The sequence below is a fragment of the Lepidochelys olivacea genome (genome assembly GCF_965140295.1).
Source record: "Lepidochelys olivacea isolate rLepOli2 genome assembly, chromosome: 9".
NCBI classification, from domain to species: Eukaryota; Metazoa; Chordata; order Testudines; family Cheloniidae; genus Lepidochelys; species Lepidochelys olivacea.
Genome location: NC_140419.1, coordinates 32397990 through 32417259, shown reverse-complemented (window position 1 = coordinate 32417259; position 19270 = coordinate 32397990). Strand labels below are relative to the sequence as shown.

At 41.5% G+C, this 19270-nt stretch overlaps 1 protein-coding gene across 2 annotated transcripts in view; it reads right to left on the bottom strand.

The window, feature by feature from the left end:
* XRN1 (5'-3' exoribonuclease 1) overlaps positions 1 to 19270 on the bottom strand; it is a 79000-nt gene that overhangs the window by 28841 nt on the left and 30889 nt on the right. For both annotated transcript variants that reach the window (XM_084638704.1, XM_084638705.1), the window contains exons 10-23: positions 18935 to 19069; positions 18381 to 18450; positions 17636 to 17741; positions 16943 to 17032; positions 16629 to 16785; positions 16161 to 16280; positions 14649 to 14818; positions 12776 to 12896; positions 12577 to 12675; positions 11415 to 11518; positions 10729 to 10860; positions 2743 to 2905; positions 1742 to 1855; positions 1001 to 1099 (exon numbers count right to left, since the gene is read on the bottom strand). In XM_084638704.1, the coding sequence (XP_084494830.1) occupies positions 1001 to 1099; positions 1742 to 1855; positions 2743 to 2905; positions 10729 to 10860; positions 11415 to 11518; positions 12577 to 12675; positions 12776 to 12896; positions 14649 to 14818; positions 16161 to 16280; positions 16629 to 16785; positions 16943 to 17032; positions 17636 to 17741; positions 18381 to 18450; positions 18935 to 19069 (1680 nt within the window). The remainder of the gene's footprint in view (positions 1 to 1000; positions 1100 to 1741; positions 1856 to 2742; positions 2906 to 10728; positions 10861 to 11414; positions 11519 to 12576; positions 12676 to 12775; positions 12897 to 14648; positions 14819 to 16160; positions 16281 to 16628; positions 16786 to 16942; positions 17033 to 17635; positions 17742 to 18380; positions 18451 to 18934; positions 19070 to 19270) is intronic.

Sequence of the window (19270 nt, the reverse complement as noted above, 5' to 3'; positions counted from 1 at the left end):
CCTTCCAACCGTACATATTTCTCTGCTATTCCTGCACTGAGGGTTGGGAGGAGAGGACAGGAAACCAGCTCCCACAACCCTGCAGGAGACCCTTCCATTGGTCTGAGGAGCCAGGGAGAAGATAAGTGATGAATATTTCCCCTTTCCACATTCCATACCACGCCCAGAGGAATTTACAAAGTTCTTTGGAGCAGGGACTGTGTTGCTAGAGTGTCTAGCTTCAGAATGAGGCAGTGATCTAGACTGGGCCTAATAAAATACAATACAGTCCCTGAGCATAATGAGTTTGAAAAACACTGAGCTAAACCGAGCAAGAACATCTCGCATCTTGCTCTGAAACTTGTCAGCTTAGGCTCTTACAGATCATTAATAGGAACTAGTTACAAAGGAAAGGACCATCAACTGAAAAAACCCTGCTGTCTTGTCATGAACTGCCTAAATTCAGGGACTAACTGCCAGTCACCCAGCTCACCTTAACTGTCATGATGACTAGATCTCCTGAACAGTTGATTTCCAGATCAATGTTTTAAATATTGCAGTTTAAGGTGTTAATGACAACCAGAAATGAAAGTGAAGCCAATGCAATGGTTTGAGTAAAAAAAAACTTATAAGCACATGGTGATCCCCATTTCTCACTGTCCGGAAATATTGTTTCTGGTCACCAAATGCTGGAACACATAAAGGAGCAGCACAACTGGCAGCCAGACTCTAGTAGAACTAGATCATCCCACAGAGGATGCAAAACATGGGACATGGGTATGGAACTGCACAGTAAGAGTGCAGTTCAATGCTCTGAACAGAACCTTGTATTCAGCCTTACACTACAATATATTAGTATTAAGACAGTCTCCCTGAATAAGATTGTTTTAGTACTTCAGTCTTTTACAGAAGGATATGGATTGTGGCACAAAAGACAACTGGGATCTGTGAAGGAAATTTGCCACTGACAAAAATATCTGACACAATATTTAAGTATTTACTGGAAAACAAAAATACGTACATGCTGGTTCTGTATTAAGGAATCAAGCTGCGGTTCACATGAGATACTGAAAACTACACGAATTCTACCTTCTGTGATGACATCACAAGAATCCTGCACCTGGTAGAAAACAAAGTAAGTTAATAAACTTCATTCACTTCTTTTCATTCAACTCTCTGCTGGAATAATTGAGGTAAAAAATCTAGACCTATACTTTCTGTGAGAAGCCTAAGCTACATATGTAAATTCACTGCATAGATTTTATATATATAATGGCAGACAAATACTACCTCTCTCATTTAGAAAAAGAGGTCGTTTAAAAACGGACTTGGGACCAGACTTTGGGGTCTATACTCTGGGCAGATAAATAGGTCAAGTGTGGGGGTGGGCAAAAACACCTTAAAGCTCAACTTTGCCCTCCTCGGATCTTGGTGCAGCTTCTTTTCAGGGCCAGTCCCATTGCACTTAGTTAGAACCGCTATCAGTCTGACTGCAAAGAGCCACAGGAACAAAACCATAGCTGATGATCATGATGTTGATGAGACATTCTGGTTATGCTCCCTTTTCCCTGTTACGTTAGCAACATGACAGGGGAGAGGCAGGAGCTCACCTATGTCTACTAAGACACCAAAGTAATCCAACCTGGGTTGGTTAGACTGACTCCAGAGCTAGATTCTGCCACACAGCACCAGAGAATCTGGCCCTTGATATTTATAAGCATGTAAGAAAAGATATCTTGCAAGAATAAATGTTTGAACTAACTTCTCCCGTGCAGCCATAGTAAGGACTCCCCAGCATAAAGACTGTACTTCCAGGAGGAAACAGATCATCCAAGGTTTTGATGTTGGAGAAACGAGAGTCAAAAGCACTGATATCCTATATGAAATAAGAAGATAAAATCTATGGTGTTAAAATATCTGTCAATCCCAATATGTTCTTTAACAGGTCTGCTAAATAGATATTTATTACCAAACATCTAACAATCACGATAAAGTAAACTACGAACTATTTCCTTCATGCTAACCTCACTATCTAAAATATACATCAACTCAGTTTTTGAAAGTAATACTGCCAGTGAAATTACATAAAGCTACTGGGCTACATCTGGTCCAAGATGACTACTGTATCTTATTCAAAATGTCATCACAAAAGTTCATGGCAATCAAACTAAAATATGCAGTAGGGTCACAACTTTTGTGACAAGAGCCTTCAGTCTAGCTGCCAACACTTTTGAAATGATAGTTTTAATGGAAAAATATATACCATTTAATGTCGCTTTTGACAAAGTATATACTTTTTGTACTAGAAAGGATGCACTATCACCATAAAATTAAGATGCTGATTAACTCTTTTATTATTTGTCTGTTTTAAAGTATGCATTCTAATCCTGGGGTTCTCAAACTTCATTGTACCTAAACCCCCTTCTGACAACAAAAATTGCTACACGACCCAAAGCCTGAGCCCCACTGCTCTTGGCAGGGGGTGGGAGGAGGTCAAAGCCCAACCGCAAAGGCTTCAGCCCCAGGTGGGGGGCATGTTACCTGAGGGGCCCCACACACACGCAAGGCTCAAGCCCTTGGGCTTCGGCCCCAGGCAATGGGGCTCAGGCTTCAGTCCTGGGCCCCAGCAAGGGGAACGCCAGCCCTTGGCAACCCCATTAAAATGGGGTTGCAACCCACTTTGTGGTCCCGACCCACAGTTTGAGAACTAATGGAAAGGAAAATTTTATAAAAGAAAAGATTAGGAGTATTTGGAATATTTACCTTGACAATAGTTTGGTAAACAAAAGGAAGAACTTGTTTTGACCACTGCTTCTCCAAATAAACGTCACCATTTTGATTTAGCTGATATCTACGACCAGTGAGTAACTGGGCATACACAACTACTGAGGTTTCATTTATAATTATTCCTTTTCTCCTCTGGTAGCTGATGAAAAAAAAGGAAAACATTTATTTTGATTTAAATACATGGAACTTCCTAACACAAAAAGGAAGTTACTTTTATGTTGGCCTTAATCAATGTATTTAAACAAAAATTATTCTTAAGATTATGAATATTTAAATAATTGTTTCCTGTTTTATAAGTAAGAACTATATACAGGTTTAACAACTCTGAGGCTAAAGTGTTATTCTAGATCCTATGTGAGTCATTCACTGTACTATCTAAACACCTAGAATTATTAACCTCAAGACATGGGGCTAAAATCAGGAAATAATTGGTAAGAATTTTTCTTTCTGCTAGCAGTGTCCCCCCACAATTCTTGACATTTGAGCTACTCTCCTCTCTTTGCAGCTCAGGGAGGTGAATCAGAGTTTTGGAGCCACATGGTCTTGCCATACACCCTCAGCTCGTGCTTGCTTCCAGATGAGTTATTCCCAAATTGCAAAGCTTGCTAGCATCATTAACAAATATTTCAGAGATGACAAAATAACTACATACATTAGACCAGGGGTTCTCAAAAACTTCACTGCACTGTGATGCCCTTCTCACAACAAAAATTACTACACGACCCCAGGAGAGGAGACTGAAGCCCACCAGTGCAAGTCGGCCGCTACACTCCTGTAGCCTTCCCAGCAAGCTATTTATAGCCGGTATTGGAAAGACACAGCAGCAGCCCTGCTGGGGGGAGGGAGGGAGGGTCTGGGGGTTCTACTCCTTTCCCCGCTGGGAGGGGCAGTGGGGAAAGGAGCAGAATGCCGGCAGCTCCTCTGGCAGCTGTACCTCCCCCAGCCCTGCCCCCCACAGCCCTGTCCTCCAGCGGGGCTGCTGCTGCAGTAGGAGGAAGGATGGAGCAGAACTCCCAGCCCCGCCCCCTGCCCTTCCATGGAGCTGTGTCTCAGTCTGTGTACCATGGCAGCAGCCTCGCTGGAGACGGCTGGGGGGCAGGACTGGGAGTTCTGCTCCTTTCCCCGCTGCGGGGGAAGGAGCAGAACGCTGGCAGCTCCTCTGGAGGCTTACCGCCCTCCCCAAGCCCTGTCTCCGGTGCAGCCGGAGAAGGAGGACAGAGCCCAACCCCCCCAATGCCCCAGGTAACATGGGATGGATGTGAGGAGGGGATGGACAGAGCATGAGAGCCCCGGGGCTGGGGAGTCACATGGAGGGTCACATACCCCCCTTAGCTGGTGACACCCCCGTACCGGTAAGACATGAATTTTACTTGCACCACTGCCGAAGCCTGAGCCTGCTTGAGTCCCACCACCTCGGGTTGGAAGCCAAAGCCCAAGCTCCACCGCCCCAGGCGAAGAGCCCAAAGCCGAAGCCCAAGGGCTTCAACCCCAGGCAGAAGGCCTGTAAACTGTGCCCCACTGCCCAGGGCTGAAGCCCTCAGGCTTCGGCCCTGGGCTTCAGCAAGTCTAAGCCAGCCCTGGCTTTTGGTGTCCCGACCTACAGTTTGAGAACCAGTGCATTAGACCAAGGAAGACTGTCATATGGTAATTTCACTTAGTAACTGACCCTTGACTCATGAGCCATCCAGGATGGGTAGAATTGTGGGAGACACTGCTAGTGGAAAGGAAATTGCTGGTAAGAAAATTTCTGCTTTGCAACCCAGCATCTCCCAAAATTCTTGACATCTGAGAAGCAGCGAGCAGATGTATGGAGGCAATAGAAAAGGGGGGAGGGATAGCTCAGTGGTTTGAGCATTGGCCTGCTAAACCCAGGGTTGTGAGTTCAATCCTTGAGGAGGCCATTTAGGGATCTGGGGCAAAAATTGGGGATTGGTCCTTCTTTGAGCAGGGGGTTGGACTAGATGACCTCCTGAGGTCCCTTCCCTGATATTCTATGATTCTATGGAAAAGGAAAAACAGTATCTCTTCCCATCTTTAATATTTACTCAAAGGGCAAAATCATTTCCAGGCCACTGCCTACAGCACCTTCCTGCCAAAGGATGCCGCTGCAGAAGACAGGATGTCCCCCTTTTAGTGCTTGAGAAAGGAGGCAGAGTTTGACCAGGTGGCTGCCTTACAAATTTCCGCTGTGGATGCATTAGCTTTCTGCCCACAAGGCTGCCAGCGATTGCATAGAGAGTGCCCATGGAGTGACCCCTTCTGGAACCAGAGTCTCTGATGCCTAGTACGCTTCCACAATGCATAATCTAATCCATCTAGCAACAGAATACATAGCAGCTCTGAGACCTTGGTATTTCAGATAGAAGGATATAAACAGGGACCCTGATCTCCTTGTGAACTCTGAACATTTGAGGTAAATTTTCAGAGCCCTTCTGACATCTAAGGTGTGCCACCTCTCCTCGGTGGGATGTTGTGATCTTGGAAAGAATGAAGGTAGAACCACTCTCGAGAAGCGTGGAAAGAAGAGTTCACTTTTGGGATAAATGATTCCAGAGTTCTGAGCACCATCTTGTATTCAAGAAACAATGAGTAAAGTTCCTGCATAGAGAGTGCCAACAGCTCCAACGTTCGCTTGGTAGACATGATGGTAACAGAACGCAAGTTCTGATGGATAAAGTAAATGCTGACACTGATGTCAGTGGTTCAAAGGAATGGTTTGTCCGGGCTCTCAATATAAGTGGCCCACTTGGGAAAATGAGGTCTAATAGCCAGCTTGGCTAACTGGACTGCCCTAAGGAATCTGGCTACCTAGAGGTTCTCTGCCAGAGAACCTACAGATTCTGCAAACATCATGCTACTAAGGGTAGGCACCTGACACACAATGGTGCTGGACTGAAAACCTTTGTCAAAGCCTTCTTGGAGAAAATCCAAGATAGCCAGAATTCGTGGATTTCTTAGATTTTCTTCATGTTCCTGGCACCAGCTGCAAAACTTGGTCCAGATAGAGGAATACACTTTCAATACTCTTCTAGAAGAAGGAAGCATTCTGATAACTTTAGAGAACAGACCAGTGAGACCAGCACTTCCCTTTCAATTGCCAGACTGTTACATGCAGCCCATTCAGGTCGGGATAAAGCACAGGACATTGTGAGGAAGTGCCCCATCTCTTCGGAACCTGTAATGGTGAGCCCAATTTCAGCTTTATCAGGTCCAAAAACTGAGTCTCCTCTGCCAATGTGGGGTTAAAAATATTACTGTTGCCTGTTCTTGATTTATTTTCTGGACTGCCTTCCCAAGTAGCAGGAAGGATGGAAATGCATAGAGGAGGCCTTGTGACTGTTTTGATGATAAGGCATCTTTCCCCATGGATCTGGTGTCCACTTTCCTGGTGAAGTACTTTGGTCTCTGTGCGTATGTGATTTGCAAATATGTCAGTTGAGGACAGGCCGAATTATTTGATGATTAACTCCAAGACCCCCACATTGGCGAGGAGACCCAGTTTTCGGATCTAATAAAGCTGAAATTGGGCTCACCGTTACAGGTTCCGAAGAGACAGGACCTCTCCTCACAAGGTCCTGGGCTTCAACTGGACCTGAACTGGTTTCATCTAACAGGCTGACTACTGAAAGGGAAGCACTGGTATCACTGGGTTTGTCCTCCAAAGTTATCAGAACACTTCTTTCTTCTAGAAGAGTATTGAAAGTAAACGCCTCCATCTGGACCAATTTTTTCAGTTGATGCCAGGAACACAAAGCAAATCCAAGAAATCCAAGAATTTTGGCCATGTTGGATTCAGGCACCACTCAGAGTTGTTCACATTGTGCCTGCTGAGCAAGTCCATCATCTGGTTCAGGTCTCCCTTTATGTGAACTGCCACGCCCACTGCATGATTTGCATTGCTTCTGCATATAGCGCTGGGCTTCTTATTCTCTCTTGGTTGTTCACATACGTAACCATGGTTGTGTTATGTGACTGAATCAGAATGTGGTTTCCCTTTAGGCCGGACTGGAAGCTTCATACCACCAGCATGACTGCTCTTAGTTAGGAAGTTTATGATGTGGGTTCTTTCTCCAGGTTCCACACACCTTCAGCTATTTGGGATCTCAGGCATGCCCCCCCAGCCAGTCCTCTACCAGGCTGACGTTGGTTGTGAGGATCAGGGGATTTGGAAGGCATATGGGCATGTCCTTGCAGACATTGCCCTGGGCTGACCACCATTTTAAAGAGTTGATTACCAGCACTGGAAATATCACTTATTCTTGCATGCATTCTTGGAAGTAGTCCCATACTTTTAGGATGCAACCTTAAAGGCGCCTGATGTGTGACTGTGCCCATGGAATGATCCCTATGCACAATACTAGGAGGCCTACCATGGAAGACTCAAGTGCAGTTCCAAAACAATGAGAGGAGATCTTCTGGAACCTCTAGAGATGGACAAATTCTTGCGAACAAGGCATCTATGTCCACTCCCAAGTGAGTTATTTGGGTGGGTGGAATCAAAGAGCTTTTCTCAATGTTGATAATAAAGCCATGTGCTTGCAAGAGATTCAAGGTCAGGGACATAGCTCTGTGTGCTGTTGCTTAACGTGGAGCTCTGATTAAGATGTCATCCAGGAAGGGATACGGTGGATCCCCTGTGACCTGTGTCTGAGTATGATTACCACCAACTTCTTTGTGAAGACTGGGGAGAAGGAGAGGGAGTCTGAGGACAAGCCAAATGGCAGCATTCAATATTGATGGTGCTTCCTGCTGTAAGGAAACCTTAGGAACCCACGATGGCACAGTCTGATTGGAATTTGGAGGTATGCATCCACCAGAATCTGGCACCAGAAGTCATAAAATCCCCCTGGGACAGGGATAACACCATAGAGATTAGGGTTTCCATCCAGAACTTCATTCTCTTCATCCACTTGCTGAGCCTTTTGGGATGTAGAATGGCTCAGATTTCCCTTGTATGCTTCTGAACAATAAAGAAGTTGGAGTAGAACATTGATAATCTTTCTTCTGAGGAAACACTCTCTATTACTCCCACATCGGGGAAGTGAAATATCTCATTCTGGATTAGACCATGCTTTTCGAGATGGTGGACTGGATGAAAAATAGATTGGGTGGACCCCATAACTTGAGGAAGTATCCTGACTCTCAGTCTCCCTGACCCACTGGTCCCATGGGTTGAAGGAAATGTGAAATCCTGCCCCCTAGTTTCAGCTCTGGGCAGAGAACTATGTGGTCTTTGTCATAAAGAGGCTTTGGGAGTGGCAGGGCTCAGGGCTTTTCTCCCAAGCCATAGTTCCTCTGGAGAACCTGCTCTCGCATCACTGATATTTCTGCCAGGACGAAGGCTGAAACAAATGCCTTTGTCAGAAGGCCAGTCTATAGTCTCTCACAGGCATGTTGTGGCCTCAGAAGAGACTGTTTAGATTTTGAGGCACTGTCCACCACTACCTTATCTAGCTTGTCTCCAAAAAGCAGGCCGCCCATGAATTCAGCAGAGCACAGAACCTGATTCAATTAGCTATCCACCTTCCAGGGACAAAGTCACAGATGGTGCCTGGTCATGGGGCTGGAGGCCATGGCTTTGGCTGAGAACTCATCATGTCCTTTGAGGCATCAGCAATGAATGCTGTTGCCCAGGAACCTTTATTTAAAATAGAGCTGAAGTCAAGGTGATCTATTCTTGAGGGCTCTGAGATTTTCCAGCCGGGAGAGAGAGGCTTTGCAACACAAATAGCTGCTAGGGACAACTTGCAAGAGGCTGAGGAGGCCTCAATCTATTTTTGAGAGGGGCCTCCATTTTTCTATCTGTGGGGTCCTTAGGATAGAACTCCTCTTCTGACGGGATAACCATTTTGTTAGCCAGGGATGCTACAGCAGCGTCAACCTTTGGTATCTCAGTAATTCAGACTTCTGATTCCTGGATCCAATAGAAGCAAAGATCATTTCTGTTAATGTGCTTGCCTGTGTCTGGCCTATCCCATTCATTCCTGATTACTTCCTTGAAGGAGGAATGTAGGGGAATCATGGTATCAGGTGAGGATTTCAAGGGGAAAAATTTCCTTAGAGGCTTACTCTTAGTATTTTGTTCAGGTTGAATCTGAATAGTGGATACAACAACCTTGTTGCACAGGGTCTCAAATTTCTCAGAGGGGAACAATCCTTTGCTGAGTCTTTCCCTGGTCCTGACTGGAATCAGAGCCTGACAATTTACTATCTTCTGTGGAGGAGAGGAAGGAGGAAGAGTAATCAGAGGACTCACAACTCCAAGATCCTTTAAGGTTTTTCTTCACCTTTTTCACTTTGTCTTTTTTTTTATTATTTTTTTTAAAGTGTTTTTAGCTCATTTAGAGAGCATATGAGCCCCATCGCAGGTTTGATGAGGCCTTTTGCAGCTAGATTGCTGAGGGCCTGAAGTCCTCTTGTGACATTTCTTTCGGAGTCCTCCTGGATCCCATCCCCTCCCAGAAGGGAGAGGGGAAACGCTTCCAGGGCCCTCCTTGTAGGAAAACTGGGAAGGGGGGGTGCTTATAACCCTACTTCTTTTCCCACAGTGCTCAGCACCCACTTTGGGACTTGGGGTGAGGATCTGTGAACCCACAAGTCTGCCTTCTCTGGTCTTCAAGGGCTCCTTGGAACTTAAGCCTTGAGTAATCTGACTTGGATCCTCCTCATCCTTGAACACTCTCCCAACTCTTCCCATAGACTCCAGGTCCATTTTTCCCACATTAGAGTCTCATCTGCTCTGGTGGGCAGGGGATCCTACATGACTGTCCCACTCATAACTTTGGAATCTAACAGAGCTAGTAACGGAAGGCTGGGTGCAGATTGGGCACAACACACTATCTGCCAAGCCTGGGAGGGCAGTCTCAGATGGAGCACTGTTTGGATTTCAATCAGTGCTTTTTAGGCTGATCTTCCATACCTGGATGCGCACATGAGCCAGAAGGGAGGCACTGCAGCTGAGGCTCTGGGGGATTCCAACATCCAGCTAAAAAACTGGCCTAGGGCAGAGGAGAGGGTGGGAGGGCTGCTCACCACTATACCAAATTTTGACCAGAAACCCCTGGGGCATATGTAAAGGTTGAAAAATACTGCCATCCACACAGAGGTAAAAAAAATGGAAGCAAGCAGGACTTGAGGGGGTGTGGCCAGATCATGCGGTTCCAAAATTCTGCTCCACCTCCATGAGCTCCATGAGTGGAGCAGTCCAGACATCAAGAATTGTGGGAGAGACTGGGCTCCAGAAAAAAAGGAAAATTTTAAGTTACGATACCAAAGGTGTCAATGTATTGATCCACTCTGCATGTCAGTATACAATAAATCATCTTTCTGCTGCATGGGCACCTGAACCCCATATCGTTCAAAGACCTGACCAACAGTCCTCCTAGGAACACCTACTGTGCTCCAACGATCTTCAGAGTGGGATAGGGATCACAAACTCATTTCCCTCTCCACTGTTTACAGCAAATATGCAGTAGGATTCAGTAACTTCTACAGGGGGTTCAGCTGCTGTGGATCCATTCAAATTGCACTGCACGCAGACTTCTCTCATATGCAGAGAATGCATGCATTTCTGAAAGCCTTGGGAAGCCCCAGAGTGCAGTGAATGATGTAAGAGTGGTGGAACCTCTGGAAGGATAGCTGAGTGTTGCTGCAACTACAGGAAGAGAAGTGGGAGTTTCAACTGTTCCTTCAAACGCATCATGGAGGTGACTGGTCAGGAGAATTATTAATCAACACTGCTAATAAAAAACAGTTCAGTTTACAAAGTTAGATGCCATTATGGGAGAAGTAACTGTTAAGTGACTGTGTTTAATCTTTCAACACCCTCATTCACTAGCTTGGCATCTTTTATTATCATGTATGCAACAGCCCTAGTCTTCTAACTAAATCCATAATGAAGCAACAAAAAGAAGCTGAGCTTTAAACAGCAAAATTACAAAATTTAATTTTCTAACTACTTACTGTTCTGAAATCCCCTGAACTTCTTTCAACCAGATGTTCTGTTCTTTCTCTCCAACATATGCCACTTTAGTCGGTGGCACAGCGTTTCCCAGGTAAAGCTTCTGTGTTCCATGTGGCTCTTCCAAATAAAACCTTAAAGATATTGTAAGTGTATAATTAACTGCAACAGATAGATCTGCACTTAACTAATTATGAATGAACTTATTTTAGTTAGAAAATATATTTGCTCTTTTTCAAGATTTATAGGATGGTTTCCATTCCACATCAACCCACTTAACAGGCCACATTACCCCACACTTGTGAAAAACCTGCATGGGGTGTGCAGAGGAAAACTCTGCAAAGAGATTCCCCTGGCAGTTTCCCTCAAATTATTCTGTCCAGGTTTATTTGTGAGAGAGCCTCTCCCATTAGAATAAACATGGAGTTTGTCCCACAGATCTTGAGGGAAACAATGGAGATCCATGCCTCCATAAAACTATCCAAGCCCCAAGAACCATGTTAAAACAGAGCTTCCTCTTCTAGCAGCTGCCCTGAGATGCCCTGCCCCTTTTAAATAAGTAATTTAATCTAAATGCACTCTGAATCACTGCTTTTAAAAAACAGTCTGATTACTGTGTAGCCTTTGGAACATTTGGGAAAGTAAATGAACAACATAGGCAGACAACTTTCCATGCAATTGTTCTTACTTAGTTTCTCCATCTGACACAGAAATAACTCTGGCTTCTTCAAGGTGTGGCCAGTTAACAAAAACAGACTTTCCAAGCACCAAACTGGCTACATTTTCTACAGACTGAAAAATAAAAGTTACTCTACTTCAGTTATTCTATCAAATACAATTATTGCAATATTTGTCTATAAAACATGAAATAAACATGAAAGCATTATTTGCTATAATAAAAAATTCTAATTTGAAAGTGGTAGCAGTTTATCTTGTGATACACAATGAAAAGCCTTAAGAGCTTTTAACACATTCACTTTGAATTCTGATACTTATTGTATACTTTCAGAAGCCCACCATTCTCCCCAGGCTTCAAAGCCTGAGCTGCTACATCTACACAGCTATTTTCAGTGCAGTAGTGCGAGCCCCACAAGCCCAAGTCTGTGATCCAGGCTAGGAGGTTCACTTTCATGAGCTGTGTAGATACCCTTGCAGTTAGCATTAGTAACCTCCAATATTTTAAAATTGGGACAAAATCCAAATCCTTCAACAGATTCCCACTACCCCAGTACATTTAATCGCCCTAATTTTTCCTCCCCCACCTCAGCCTTTATCATTTAATCTCTTTTACTGTTGACTACAGTGCCTTTTATTAAAAGTTTTCCAAATGTACAGTGAAACCTGTCATGAGACTACTTGAAGAGCTAGTAGAAATGAGAAGGCAATATGACCTAAAGGTCTGAGCCTGGGACTGAGAGACAAGAACTCCAGGAGTTCTAATTCCAGCTTCTCTAGTGATTTGTTCTCTGGCCTTGGGCATGAAACAGCCTCTGTGTACCTCACACTTTCTCCCTCTGTACAAATGCAAGGGAAACTTATTTTGCAAAAATTAGAGTGCAACACATTTATGCAAAGCTCCATGTGTAAGCCAAACTGGTTGCCTAAGAGGGACTGAAAAAAATTATACCAAATATTTTGATAACAATTTAAATTGGTTACTTAAGACACGGGGTTGCCTATGAGAGGTGGTCCCTAGGGCAAGTTTCACTGTATGTACTTTTTCCTTTGAGTTTCTCCTATGATAACACAACACAAAGGTAATAAAAATAACCTAACCTTAACTTCTCATTGGGCATATTTAATTAATACAGTGCATAATTAAGACTGTCATTAGGAAGAGAGATACTTACCTGCTCTTTTGAATCCTTGTCACTTATGATTTCTAACAGCATATTCTCACCATGGCTGCTCTGCTGGAATACTTGTACCCCACTTTTTTTAAGACAGAACTAGATGAGAGAAAGACAGCACACGAAACCTATGTCAAATCTTTCCCTAATAATTTGTGAAATAGTTGGGAGGAAATGCCAAAGTACAGTAATCATTTACCTCATGTGCAATGTGTTTTAGAGTAGGAAACCCACAAAAATACAATGCGCTCTTGTTAACTTTAGTTATTTTATTGTGGGTTATTTCTACATGCCAGGCATCCAAAGATATTGTTTTATACCTAGAAAATAAAAATACTAATAAAAACAATGTATTTACTAAAACAGCTTCACCAAAGAATATCATGATATCAAGGAAAAGTTAGTTCTCAACATGTGGACTGGAGAAAACTGCTTTCAAAATCTTCCTAAAAAATCTCTCTTTAAACATGATCTCATGTCCTTCATGGATAATTAAAGCCAGTAAAAAGATATGTTAATAATCATAATAAAAAATGGGCTTCTTTGTTGAGCAAACTGTCAGTCATGCTTAAATGATCATTAGTTAGGCCCATGCTCAAGAAACCATTTTTGGACATTAACAATCTCAGTAATTGCCATCTCTCTGATTTTTCTAAAAGGTTATCAAGAAGTAATGATGAGTTAATTCGAGCAATTTCTTTGAATCTTATCAAGTTGGGATTGTATTTGACTATGACTGGAACATAGACTGTTATCCATGGATTATCTCCTTCTAACAATAGATAAGGGTATGGAATTCATGTTGATTTTAATAGATCTATTAATAGCTTTTAATTTAATTAACCTTGATGCAAGGACAACAAGCCTGCAGGATCTTGTAGCAGTGAATGAAGTACTCCTTCAATAGGTGCGTGCACACACTGAGGTCCCATCAAGTATTGTTGGGCAACTAAAAGCCTCCCTATAGGCCCTCACTTGTGGAGCCCAATCTTGTTATCCCACTGTTTCAATAAGTATGTAAAGGTGCTAGGAGAGTGAGACTCAGTTCTGGGTCATTGATATACTCAGCTGTGTTGACTGCTCATCAACCAGAGAGGTTACTGGCTCATTTCTTTCTCTGTGCATGAGCAAAATAGGGATATGGATGAAAGGCAGCTTGCCATGACTCAGTTCAGATAAAACTGAAGTAGTGTCTGCTGGCCAGAGGAAGAAATAAGAGCAATAGGTGTAAACAGTATATACATACTTTATAGAGAGTGTAATACTAGCCTTTTAACCAAATATTTTATTAGAATCTTATCAGATTCATCGTTATTGCAAAATTTAAGCTAATAAAGGTGGCACATGGTACCTTTCATCATCTAAGGTTCATCTTCATTCCTCTCTAATTGGAACCTTGCAATAATACTTCCTTGCCTTCACTACCTCCAAGCTAGACTATTGCAAAATATTTTTTTTAGGGCTATCCCTAAGGATCACATAGAAGCTCCAGTTCATAAGTACAGCTGTCTGTTTCCTGAGTGAGGCAAATAAATCACTTAACACCTGAGCTCAACCCTCTGCACTGTTTGAGCACAATTCAAAATGCTAGTAATAATCTTTAGCATTCTAGTACTTTAGAACTGGTCTGCTGAGGAACCACCTCTACCCATGTATTTACATCATTCTTCTCACAGTCCTCACCCTATACCTCACTGTCACAGTGAGATTCTCTGGTATGCTCTTGAGATCATATCCTGGGTCTTACCTTTGTAAGACTGGTAGCAAGGCTCTCGGAGCATCCCACCTTGGGAATCTGCTTCCCCTAGTGCCCTGAGAGTCACCAAACCTGCAGACCATTACGTAAGGTATGTGGCTTAGCATCTGGCTAATTTGTTTTGCAAAATCTGGCTTTTAGCAATGACTATTATCATTCATCGTGGGCAGCACAATTAAGTGTCTGTTTTTACTGTTTCTGTACCCATCGTTAGATGCTGTGGCTAAAATGCTAGGGAAAAATATCAAAATTCTAAAAACAGGTTATCCAAATATTTTTTGGTTGATCTACTATAGAATAATTACTACAGAATTACCTGGTGTGGCATCTTTGTATAGCAGGGAACTTCTCTGGCCATGGTGATAGGTATTTGAACTCTGTGTCTTTGTCATACCAATACATCAGGCACTCACTGTGAGTATTTCTTCGCTTCTCATCTTCCAATAGGCACTTGTTGCAAGATTCCATGGCTTGTAGCAATCGTTTCTAAATTAAAAATTCCACTGGTAGTTAAATTTTTTATTAAATTAAATATTTTAACACTCGTGGTCAAAGTGAGATGACCAATCTGAAATATTTCAAAGGAAAAAAGTACAAACTTCCTGACTCAAGCTTCCCACTCTACTTAAAAACTGCATCTGCTATTCAAGTCAACCACCCCAGCCTTCTCACTTCAAAAATTTATCACCAAGGCAGGTGGATATCTGCACTTTGCTGGCCAACATAACTAGTGGATAAATGCTTCCCGCTTTTTATCCTGCTCCCGTTTAGCACAAAATAAAATGATTAACTTGGAATCTCTCTGGGGCATGAAAACTGGACACAAATTTGCCATAATGTAAAATGTACTTCATCCTCTTCCAGTTTAAATTTAACATACATAACAAAACCTGAACAGATTCTGCTGGACAATGCCAGGTAACAGGCTGTAGACCTCACAGAAATCGTGTAATGACTACTGTAGATGCAGATACTCATATGTATAATCATTATATTCCCCTAGGTCTTCCATATAATAGTCCCCATGTGAACAGTCATTTGCTCCCCATATCTCAGAAATTCATCAAGGCCCCCAGTCGTGCTCTGAGAACCACGCAAAGCCCTCCAGTTCTCAGTGCAGGACCTGAGCCTTCATGACTCCACTCTGCTTCTTTCTCTACCTATTATTTTCCTTTCTGGGTATCCCTGTTATTATGATGATAATTTCTTTCATTCTTTGACTGGCTCAAACTGATATGCTGTCAATTGTTACCTTGTATGCAAAAAAAAAAAAAAAAAGAGAGAAAGAAAAAAAACCCCCAAAACCCTGATCATTCTATTTCTTATACCTTTGCTTTAAAAATAATGACAAATACTTTAAACTAAATTGAAATTTTAAATGTTTCCCTTTAAAGTCTTCTGCCCATTACTGTTTGTTCATATCAAGTGATTTTTCTACTATATAGATTTTGTCCAAGCTGCTTTTTTTGTACATTGGTATATTTATGAAAAAATAAGGAGTCTTTATGGGAAAAAATATTTCAAACTAAAACAAGCCACGTACTTACAATGCCAACAATTAGAGAAAGCTAATTTTTCAAGTTTAAATTACTACTCCTTCCAAAGCTAAGGTTGCCTGTAGAAATGTAACTACCAGTCTTCTGAATTAAGAACGTTATATTTTAAACTTTAAGCTTAATTCTGAATTTCCAGGCAACATGTTTACATTTTTCAATGTCCTAATCATATGCCAATTTAAACTTATCTATTTACAATCTTAACTGTAACTTATGCAAGAGTTTGTCTGGGTTTGGTTACACCTTTTTTTCCATGAGTTGAAAGCACTCACCTCATCAATAAATGGGATTAATACTACTGCTTCCCATTCTTGCTGTTTTCCATTTAAATCTGTTTTAAAGTCTGGAGGATAGTATTCTATGATTGGAGAATCTTCGCTAGTCATCAAATGCTAGAAAATCAGAAAGCAATAAAACAGGGGAATTCAGTCTAGCTACATTTTCATAGACAATTTAAGATTCAGCCTAGGGTGACAAAACAAGTGGGGCATGATGTTAAATCAAAGTAAAGGCTAAACTGGAATGAACTGATAGTTTAACTGCCTTCATTCAGAAATTACACATCCAAAGATTGTATTAGAATAATTTAGTAAATTTTATGCTATAAAATCATATAATTACAATCTAAACGTCAAGCTCAGTTTGACAACAGGAACAGAAAAGATAGCAGAAGAAAGTTTCTTATTTAAAAAATAATAGGTATATGATAAAACTGGTAAAGATAAAATTATAAAGCCTACCTGGTAACATTTAGGTAGCAGATCTTTGCTAGCTGCTGGAAGTACTGCAAGAAGCTGTTCAAATGGCATGAAAGGTTTTCCTAACTCAAACTGGATTTTGAGTTTGCTGATGTTGCGAATGTCTGATAGGTAAGGTGCATAATGATAAGGGTAATACCTACCGAAGAAAAAAAAGTTATTTGAGTTCATTTCAGTACTGCAACATCCACAGCAGAGAGGCAAACAAACATATTTAAATGGTGCCAATATATTACTCAAAGTTCACTTGATCCCAACACAACTCAGGATCTCTCATCTGACATTCATTCTCTTACCAGCTCCATGACTGAACCCCATGGTAGTAATAGTGCAAAATCCACTGTATTGCCTGGACATAACATTCAGCCTGATCAGCCAGGAAGTCACTTAAAAAAGAAAGAAATGTTAAGTATTGAGTTCTTTCTTTCTTTATTTACTTTTTACTAATATATGATTCAAGGGAAAGCTTCTTGAGCAATTAGCAACTACATGGTCTTCTGGGCCCCTTTTGGAGTCATATCAATGGATCTTCCTTCTGGCACAGGAGGGCTTATCATGGCAAACTTCTTAGTTGACTAATACCTCTGGCTGATATGAAAAGAAGTGTCATGGCTACAGTTTAACACCAAGAACTCCACTCCTGAGGACTGGATATGCTGCCTTAGATTCCAGATTCTGACGGTATGTCAACACTACAATTAGACACCTGCAGCTGGCCCATGCAAATGACTTGGGCTTGTGGGGCTTGGGCTAAGGGGCTGTTTAATTAAGGTGTAAAAGTCCGGGCTTGGGCTGGAACCCGGGCTCTAGGACTCTGCAGGTGGGAGGGTTCCAGAGCTCAGGCAATTAAACAGCCCCTTACCCTGAGCTCCGCAAGCCCCAGTCAGCTGGTCCAGCCAGCCACAGATTTTTAATTGCAGTGTAGACATACCTTAAGAGACTTCTCTTCTGTATTTTAAAAAGTGAAAGCAAGCTCAGTATAGACTTACTCTGAAACTACTTCCACACCCATCTTAGTCATATAATACGTTCTCTTGTATTGCCTGAACTCAGTCTCAAACAGGTCTTCATCTTCTTGTTCATCTTCCAATGCATCTGAAATGAAGCCAATAGACTGGATTAACATTCATTTCTTAGCCAAAAGATTTCAGACTGTTCAGTGTTGACATTGTTACTGTAGTTTTATTTCTGAATTCACAGTAGAGGAGAAATATTCCTTTCTGTACAGGAGGAGAATGAACAATAAAACATGTACCATTCAGTCCAAAACCTTACTGGATTAAGAGTCTGCAAATGGTCAAAGGATGTAAAGATTATACAATTTGCCATGATGTGCTCTGTGACCAAAAAAAAACTTATGGGAGCAGGCTAAATGCTGTCAGAAAATAATAATCTGCACACTTATAATTTGAACCAAAAAATGGCAAAACATTGACTTTTAATATCACTAAAAATACATTGTTTTTATAAATTGACTGGTATATTTCAATTTATAAATGAAAAAAATTACATATCCTATCTAGGTGCTTTGGACTAGTTTTAAAACACAAACACACAAGCAAATCCATTATTTTGTCCTCACCCACACAGGTTACTAGGAAAAAATATATTGCTGTTATTTTTTAAAGTTGTACTTGTTTGCACTTCCTTACCAATTCACAACTGGTTTCCCAAATATTTGTACAGATCATCAGGGTTCTGTTGTACGTATGCTGCATAATAATTTGTACTTACTTTTAGAAGAAGTCATGATTCCATCCTCGGTTTTCTCTAGAGCAGCCAAACACATGGAGTTTTCTTGAACCTATTAAAATTATGAATTCACAGTGTTGCCATCTTGATGTAAAATCTAAGATATCAGCTCTGATGGAGCAAGCTATTTACTTAATCAGCATCAAACATCTGACTGATACACCCATCTTCTGAGCTGCCAAGACTAAATTTCACAGTATGACTTCTCCCTCTGAATTATGTTCAATAGCAGCTGCTGGAAAGACACACTGATTTCTGTCTTTTATTTTAAAAAAAAAAGTGCTTAATTTGAGAAAAGTAGCAATGGAAAGTGCACATGAATGTATAAGTATGTGTAAGACAGATATATCGCTCCACAAATATTACATTTTCCCCATCATTTCTGATTTCTAAAAAGCCAGAAATAAAAAATATAGAAGACCACAACATTTAATAGTCTGAGATTTAAAAAATAATTTAACAGATATTTACTCATACATTTTGACAAACAGCTGAGTATTTCTACATTTTCAGAGCTATACATTTAAAATACCAACCTTCTGTTTCTTTTGCTTATGGCTTCTTGCTTCTTCTGCTGCAATACCAGCTGCCTCATTGAGGTATTTATTGCCTACTTTGCTTTCAAACCATTTTAGGTCTACAAAGACTTCACTGAAATGTTCACGATCAAACTGGGTACAGAGATTAAAGTAAATTTAGAACAATTATTTTAAAGGCAATGTACACTATTGCTGAATGAACACTGTAGCATATGGAACAAAACATGCAAGCCACTTTTGTCATCTGTAAGAGTTGCATTAGATTACATAAAATGTTATCTGCACATGAATGTTTAACCCACGAGCTGAGGCAGTCTAACATGAACCACCTCT